This window comes from Rhagoletis pomonella, unplaced genomic scaffold, assembly GCF_013731165.1.
Source record: "Rhagoletis pomonella isolate Grant_MI unplaced genomic scaffold, Rhpom_1.0 Rhpom_scaffold_00008, whole genome shotgun sequence".
Lineage (NCBI taxonomy): Eukaryota > Metazoa > Arthropoda > Insecta > Diptera > Tephritidae > Rhagoletis > Rhagoletis pomonella.
This window is the reverse complement of record NW_023458562.1, coordinates 27,069,785-27,078,803: the sequence shown is the minus strand read 5'-3', so window position 1 is coordinate 27,078,803 and position 9,019 is coordinate 27,069,785. Positions and strand designations below refer to the sequence as shown.

The 9,019-nt window shown below is 28.0% G+C and overlaps 1 protein-coding gene across 1 annotated transcript in view; it reads left to right on the top strand.

Moving 5' to 3' along the window:
* LOC118745243 overlaps positions 1 to 2,420 on the top strand; it is a gene marked incomplete at its 5' end in the record, with an annotated part of 188,160 nt that extends 185,740 nt beyond the window's left edge. Inside the window, 2 exons of the mRNA XM_036478770.1 lie at positions 815 to 993; positions 1,064 to 2,420. Coding sequence (XP_036334663.1) covers positions 815 to 993; positions 1,064 to 1,411 — 527 coding nt within the window. The remainder of the gene's footprint in view (positions 1 to 814; positions 994 to 1,063) is intronic.
* Positions 2,421 to 9,019: the final 6,599 nt, after the last annotated feature.

The following is a 9,019-nucleotide window of genomic DNA, read 5'->3' as shown; positions in this document are numbered from 1 at the left end:
AGTTTGGATTAAAGCTTAACATTGAACTACAGAAAGCTATTTCGGGGGGAAAAAAATACATTTTAAAAATTTTATTTGAAGTTTTCAGAACTTTAAAGCCGTATTTTCTTAAAACTTAAGTAAACAATTGCTCTGAGGTGAAAGCTTTCTTAAAAAAACAACATACGCATCTAAAAGCTATTACAAAGACCTTTCAATTTGTTTTTTTTGCGCAAGCTTTCAGAGGAGCTTTCGAGTATTCGAACTTTATTAAAAAAATTAAAAGGCGAAAGCTTCAAAACGAAAATTCGTGATGTAAAATTAAACTTTTATAAAGAGCTAACTGAACTAACTGCCGGTTTCATAAGCAATTAAGTGAAATATTATTTTTTATGTCTTTCTATATTAAATTCAAATCAAAAAAAAAATTTTCATTTTCTTTCTTTCGCTTTAAATGTAATACATAGTAAAAATATTAAACTTTAAGGGCTGAAAAAACTGAATTTTATCCGCAGACCGACTCACTGAGCTAAAATAAGAAATGAATGAGCTTACTAACAAGCTTTGAAAGCACCCCCACATTCTCTGGCAAACTTAAAGAAAAACTAGACTGAATGTTTTTAATAGTAACGAAAGCTTTTTGGAACATAATGAACTCTAAAAGATTTACACATTTAAGCTTTAGGTGAAAGCTCATACTAAACAGGAGTTTTTACGCCTTTTCAGGTTTATGATAATGTGCTTTTATTCAAATCAAATAAAATAAAAATGTTTTGCTCTCCCTAAATTCCAACTAGCTCACTCTCCTTTCTCTATCTTCCTTTCTTTTCTGCAGGCTCTCCCACTGTTGTGGCGCGCAATGCCACACCTGTCGCCTACCCAGGCTCACCGCTGCATCTTGCTGTGGAATTTTGCGCCAATCCGCCAGCGCATGCGGCCCGCTGGCTGCACGGTGATCGCGTCTACACGCCCGGCAATCAATATGGCAGCACTGTTTTGGCCTACGGCGTAACGGTAAATATAAATACGCTCACATAAAATTAAATATAAAAAAATTTTAACTATTTTTCTAACACTTTTCCAGGATTTGCCCACACCCTACTGCAAGGAGGCGCGTCTCACCTACGTCAGCATGCATGAGCGTGTGCCGCGCACTTTCTACTTCATTGTTTCTTCGCCTGGTGGTGTTGCCGAGGCGATCTTCAGAGTGAATTTCACTATGCGCTATCGCGCCGTCACCAATGCGGTAGACGATGAGGAGGAGGAGTTAAGCGAGCCGGAGGAGATCCACTTTCCGGTATTTGGTGCGGGTGCGACGGCGCGTAGTGCGCGGCGGGAGAGTAGAGTGGGTGCGACGGCAGCGTGTGTGCTCACGACACTAACGCTGCTCTGGAATGAAGCGCGCATGCGCAGTAGGCGCGGTTGGAGTTAGGTGGGCGTTTGACGTGTATGTTTTTGATTTTATTAAAGGGAATTTTTTATTTTTTTCTTTTGTTTTGTTATAAACTAACGCAACTCTAAACTTAGCTTGTAATTGTCAACTGAATGTCAAAAGCAAAAAGTATTAGCAAATACTAAAAAAATACAATTACTATTAACTACTAAACTACTATGTATAACTATATGCTAATATATATCCTAAACCTAAACCTTACTAAGTATCTAGGAGTATACTTCACAAAAAAAAAAAAAAAGAGAAAGAAATTTTGAAAATTTTCGAAAATGAATATGTGTGCTATCCTATCCTAATCTATATTGTATACATACCCCAATTACATACATATATGTATGTGCATACGTGCATGCATAGCAATCTAAGTACATACATAAGTACTTGTAAAAACAAAGACGTTATTGTAGCATTGAACTATGTATCTATGAACACAACTTAACCCCCCGCTAGCCAAGTGTAACACTACTTACTAACTAGTTAAGTAACTACTTTGATAATTAGTTTTCTAAGATTGCGATTGTTTTAGGTTTACTAGCTACATACATAACTACACAAATATCAACTATCAATCTACCTATTAAGCATTTCAGTGTTAAGCGTGTAGTCGTCTGGTCAGTGATTTAGCGTCACTAGCTACCTAGCTCCTAAAAATAAGCTAAAGCGATTTTTTGCAACATTAATTAAACGTTATAAAATAACGCTTCGCCTACTTTTTTTTTGTAAGTTTTAAGTCACGCTTGGCCAGCTTATGCACTTTTCTGAGCATATTTTTTGGCTAAAGGTTTGTTTGTAGTATCACAGAGAGCTAAATAGCATGTATGTGTAAGTCCTTTAAAGGAGATTTTATAATCCTAAACTGGCTGCCAAATTAAATTAAGTAGATTAATGTCCATAGAAAAGCGAAAGTATTTTAAGCTAATTTTTTAATTAGTTTGATTTAATGTTATGTTCCTAAGGATTTCATTATTAATTTTTATTTCTTAAAAAAAAATAAATATTTTTTAACCGACTTCCAAAAAAGGAGTGATAACCTCCGGAATATTTTTTTATTTTTTTTTTGTATTTTTTTATGTATGTTACCGCATAACTTTGGACCACGTTTACTTTTCTCTAAAATTAGAAAAACAAAATAATATTAAATTAGCTATATAAACTTTTCTGAATTTAATATTTGTTAATTTTTAATTCCTATATAACAAATAAATTATTTTTGAGCTACTTTTTAACAAAAAATCTCTCAAGAAGTTTAAAAACTTAACACGAAATTATTTTGCTCTCCCTAAATATTTTTCTTAAAAAATGTTTAAGCGGTTCTTTATTCTTTTCAAACATTTTTGTGTAATGACAAATTAGAAGCAGTTCTAAATTTTTTCCTTGAACTTATTCTTAAATTTCTTTTTAATAAAACAGCTCACCATTTTTATTTTTTTTCAAACATTTTTTCTATCTTAAAAATTTTTAAATTTTTATCTAAACATTTTTTTATTAAACATATTTTTTATCCTGGAAACTGTTTCTATTTATTCTAAAAATTTCTAAATTTTTTCCTAAATTTTTATTATTCCATTTAAGTTTTATTTTTAAATTTTTTTAATAAAAAAGCTCACCCTTTTTATTTTTTTCAAACATATTTCTAATTTAAAAATTTCCAAATTTTTATCTAAAAATTTGTTTTATTTAACATATTTGTTATCCTAAAAACGGTTTATATTCTAAATTTTTTCCTAAAACGTTTTTTATTCCATTTAAGTTTTATTTATAAATTTTTTTAATAAAAAACTCACTTTTTTCCAAAAACTTTTCCTAATCTAAGGATTTCGAATCTTTTCTAAACTTTTTTATTCAACGTATTTTTTATGTTTTTAATATATAAATTTTTTCATTTTTTCCTAAAACTTTTTTCATTCTATTTAAGTTTTATTCTTAATTTTTTTTTTAAATAAAAATGCTCACTCTTTATATTTTTTCCAAATACCTTTTCTAATCTAAGAATTTCCAAATTTATTCAAACTTTTTTTATTCAACATGTTTTTTATCCTAAAACTTTTTTTTATTTTGCATATTTATATTGTATTCTTAAATTTTTTTTAACGTTAACAAGTTTTGCACTTTTTATTTACTCTCAAAAAGCTTTTCTACTTTAAAAATTTCCAAATTTTTTCAAAATTTTTTTCCCTACAAATTTTTTATCCTCAAATTGTTTTTTATTCAAAAAAAGTTACTTACAAAAGTTTTTCATTTCAAAACCATTTTAGTGCTAGAAAATTAATCATAAAAAATTCAACTAAAACACCGTTGGGTTCGCTAATTTTCTAAAAAAAAATTATTTGCAAGCTTCTCCATATATTTTTCAAACCTTCTTTAATATTATCACAAATAAATTCTTACGTTAAATAAAAAATCCCATCAAATTTAAAAAGAAAAACAGTTCAAACTTTGAAAGCCCTCCTTATTTTTTTCTTAAATATTTTTTTTTTTACAGTAAAAATTTACATATTATTTTCTTACAAAAATTTGTATTCTACAAAAAAAAGTTTTACTTCAACAAAATGTTGTATTTTATTTTGATTCAAAACAATTGTTATTGGAACAAAAGCTGAGCAAACCACTTATCGATTTTGATCAAAAGTTTTTTACATTTCAAATATTGTATATGTACTTGTATATGTACATATGTGTATGACTTTATGTATGTGCGTAACTTTAAAAATATGTATTTAGTCTACTAATATTTAAGTTCTTGCGTGCTTACTCTCACTATTTTTAAATGCAAATGTAAAAAGTAAAAATTTATGGATTAAAAAATTATATTCTATTAGAAATTCAGTTTGCTTTATTTATTATGTAAATTCAATAAAAATTTTCCATAAATTTGAATATACAAAAATTTCAGTTTTTCCAATGGTCCTAAAAATATTTATTGTGAAAATTTCAAAATTTTAGTTACTGAATGAACCGAAATTTCTGTTTCTTTTCCATGACCTACAAAAATTTTCATAATACATAATTACAAAAAAATTATTTTTTTTTTATTACCATAAAATATTTGTTGGAATGCAAATTTACTATAAAACTTTTTTTAATATCTTTTTCTTCATTTTCATGAATTCTTATGGCTACGTTTCCAAGCAAAAAATATCCGTTATTTTTTAAATTCTGCATTTTAGTCTCTTCCTTAAAATTTGTGTAAAAACAAATATAAAAAACAATTTAATACCCACGACCCCAAAACTTAAGTCCACTTTGTAAATATTTTTGCCTTGAAAGCGAAATGAAAAAGTTTTAAAGTTAACCGCGTGTAATGTGTAAAAATTAATTAGAAAAAAGTAAAAATATTAAAAAGGAAGACAAAAAAATCGTTGAGTTCCTTTTTGGACTAACTAAGCGTTATTTTGTAATAATTTTATGATTATAATGCTAAACATTAAGAACAAAAAATTTTCTCAAGATTGTAAGAATTTTTTGAAACATCAAAAAAATTAAACTTTAGCGACTGACTGATTTTTGTTAAATAATTTTTGTAATGTATGCGTGTAAGAAGTATGTAAAAAAATAAAAACGAACCAGATTTTTTTTTTCAAATTGTGCTGCTAATTTGAAGAAAGTGATAAAAAAAATTGCATACTATAGGCTCCAAACACATTATTATGCAACACATATTATTATAGTATTATTAATATATGTACATATTAAAAAAAATGTTGTTTAAAATGTTAATGATATTTAAATAAAGAAAAAAATTAAATGAATGTGGTAAGAAATTCCTTCCATGAAATTTTTATTTGATTTAGTTTTATAGGATTGCATACATAGAACAAGAAGTTGGATGAAGTGGAAATTTTCGGCAGTTGTCGGTATAATTGCATTCGAAAAAGAAGTTTTCTTCAATTTCAATTCATATTTTTATTTTAAGCCCGCGAAAGCTTTCCACGGCTTTAGTAAAAGCTCAGCGAATATATTTCTCAAGATATTTTTCTGGTACATGATTTTTTTAATACTGGAAAATCTTCGACTTTATGCATGAAAGCTCCATAAATAAAGCTTCAAAGCTTTCAAGACTTTTTTCAGCAGAAATTTAAGCTTTCTAGTGCACCCGTTTCCCTCACTTTTTAAAATACCGTAAAAGCTTCTTGGAAGCTCGAAAGAAATATAAGCTGGTTTTACTGACTTGAAAATAATTCTAATAAACCTACAGCATTTCTAGAGGGTTAAAAAATACCAGTTTTTTTGGGATTTTTAAGACGTTTCAGTGACTGTTTTCATTTAAAGCTCTGAAGGTTAGATAACTACACATTTTTGGAAAACTTTTCGTATGCACTAACTTTTTAAGTGAAAGCTTTGTTATTATGTAGTTGTAATAAATTGTATGATTAAAAATTGAAGGCTGCAAAAGCTTTTTGAAGTATTTTTAATATTCAAAATTATTTCAAATATGAAGCACTATCACTCACAAGCAAAGCCTTTCTCGCTGGAGGAGCTTTTTAAGGGATTCTTTAGGTTTCATATGCACACGTTTAGAGTAAAAGCTCGCTCTATTCGTCATTGGGTTATGTCAACAATGAGCAGCTCTCCTTGCCCCTATATGTCTATACAATTTTATTGAAAGCTTAAAAAAGCTCGGCCCACAACAAGAGCGGTACCACTAAGGGGTTTACTTCTTTCGGCTAATATGAGGTATCCTGATCCTTAGCCAAATTGTATTTTAAAAATTCTAATAATAATAACAATTTTTTTTACATAGTATTTTTTTATTCCTACTTTTCGCAAAAAAAAAAATACTTTAAAAAATTTAACGAAAAATACGCCCTCCAAAATGTAAAATACTTTTTTAGTTGGCTTAAAAATAATTGAAATTGTAGCATTAGCTGTAAATAAAAATTTTGCGCAAAGGCATGTTTTTGCAGCGAAATTGTGTTGAATGTTGTTTATACTTAAATAGCTTATAAGAAAACTGAAACTATTTATTTTTATGGAGCTCTAAGTAAATGTTAAGTGTGTGGCTAACCTACATGCGTACATACATATGTATATGTATGTTTGTAGAAACAAGAAATTACTTTATGGAAATTGTAAAAATATTTATAAGTAAAAGCTAATAAATAAAACTTCACAGTATAATAAAAGGCACTGGAAGTGAAAATAATTTAAACTAATAAATGGGAAAATAAATTAAAAATAAATAAATAAATGAAATATTTATAAAAAAACGCTAAATGGAACAAGGACTATTTACTATGGAAAATAATTAAAAAAATAGTAATGCTACACTGAGACAAAATATTTAACAGACTTCAGCAAATAAAGCTGCTATTGTAAAATATTTCATAGGAAAAATATTGCAAATCTTATTTAAAAAAATCAAAATGAACAAGAGCTCAATGAAGCCAATTGAGGTGGACGAATTTTCGTATATTTTTTTGTATAAAGTTGTTGTGCGAAAGTTATTAATAAAAGCATGTAAATTGGTTAAAAAAAATGGTTTTTAAAATTAGAATTGTGTTAACAAAAAAAACATTGCAAAAATATGGCATAGAGATTAACGTAAAAAAAAGTTGCTTTTGTAATTTATTTCAAAAGTATCGAATAAAGAATTTTGTGGAAAGAACGGAGAAAGCAGATGAGTAAAAGAAAAAAGCAAAGATAAAGTATTAAATGACAAGCCGGAGCTTCCAAATTGACTTGGCTTTTAATGGCAATAAAAAGCCGCTCACCCAATAGCAAGCATGGATAGGTAAATGATAGCTGAAATCGTCTTATAAAAGTAAATAAGCATGTTTTCAGACTGTTGCTTGCTTAATAGAAAAAATTTAAAATTTCACCAAAGCTTTATCAAAAGTATAAAAGTGTTTTTAGTATATGTTCCCTGATAAGTTCAAAAAGCCATATTTTCATCTAAAAATAATTAAAATTTCACTTGGAAGTAAAAAGGTGATACAAACTTTGTGAAAGCTCTGCCATATACTTTAAAAGCTTTTTAGGTAAGAATATTTCCTGTAACTTTTTTACTCTGAATACTTCAACCTGCATGCTTTTAACACTTTTCTTACACAAGAGCAAGGGAAAATAGTGAAAGTTCAGCGAATGTTTGATTAAAAGTTGTTTAAGAACTTAAATCTTTGAAGTTACATTACTAAATTGACTGCTACAGCATAAAACAGAAAAATAGCAAAACTTTGAAAAGCTCCGCAAAGTAAAAAAGCTTTTCAAATTGGATTTTGGTTCATTGAAATCTTTTTTAACCGAAAAAATTTAAAATTCTCAAGCTCTTTCAAAAATATAAAAACTCTCTTAGTAAATATTTCCTGAAAACTTCAAAAAAGCTATATTTACATCTAAAAATAATTAGAATCTCACTTGGATGTAACAAGGTACTAAATACTTGCAAAAGCTCTGCCATATATGTAATTTAGGAACTTTTTAGGTAAGAATATTTGACGTAATTTGTTTCCTCTTAATGCAGAAATTCTTCAACCAGTCTATTTACATATAACATTTTGGGAAAAAAGCAAGGGGAAATAATGAAAGCTCTGCGAAAGTTTGTTTACAACTTTTTTCGGAACTTAAATTTCTGAAATTTTTATATTGACTGAAAGAATGGAAAAACTTTTAAAAGCTTTTCAAACTCGTTTTTTGTTCTCTATGAATTGTTGTATTTGCAGAACCCGGAAGTTTATTAAAGCTGTGATTGCACAAAACAAACCCCTATAAATTTAAATTAAATGCATAGTTTTTTAAGCTCTTCAAATTTTCTGTACATTTCATATAGAAAAAAGTTAAAAACTGGTTCCTTTTTGATTTTTGTTGTCCTTATCTGTACCTTTATATCACATTTGAGAGGTAAATCAGTAGGATGTGCTTTGCCGTGGACAAATTTTGAGTTTTGGCTAAAGTGGCGTAAAAACTCGAACCAAAAGTTTTCCAAAGCTTTAAGTGGCATAAATAATAAAGTCTTAGAGTGTCCTGTAATTCATCAATGAATTGACAAAAAATTATTTGTCAGCTTCTTGCTAATCACAAAAGGGTTTCGGGCTGTAGTCTCCTTTAGGAATAAGATTTAAGCTTCTTATCAGCTGGTACCAAAATACCTTCAAGAATTTCAAAAGTTCATAAAATTAGGGAGGGTAAAAGCTTACAGCTCCTCCACTCAATTTCAAAGCTTTCGAAATATACTGAAAGCTCTTTTAAACTTAAAAGAAAGCTTTTTTGCCTGGCCTCACTAGTTACTGCACAGAGCTAAGTCAATTTGGCGGCAAAAGCTAAACGGAATACAAATAAACGCCAATTTGAAGACATACAAACCAGATGTTGATTATAGGTATTAGAAGATAAAGAAAGCAACTGAATTCAAAATTCAAAGTATTTAATATTTATAGAAATAAATGTGAGCATAAGTAGCTATAAAACAAAATCAGAATAATAATATAATCTAAGTACCAAAATTAAAAAAACAAAACGCGAAAGACAACAAAATAAAATTAGTCGTAATGTTAACTAATAAAAATAACAGCAAAAAACTTCAAAAACCGGAAAAATTGCAAGCAAATAAATAACTTAAAAATTATTGAGTTGTATTAAAAAAATAAAAAT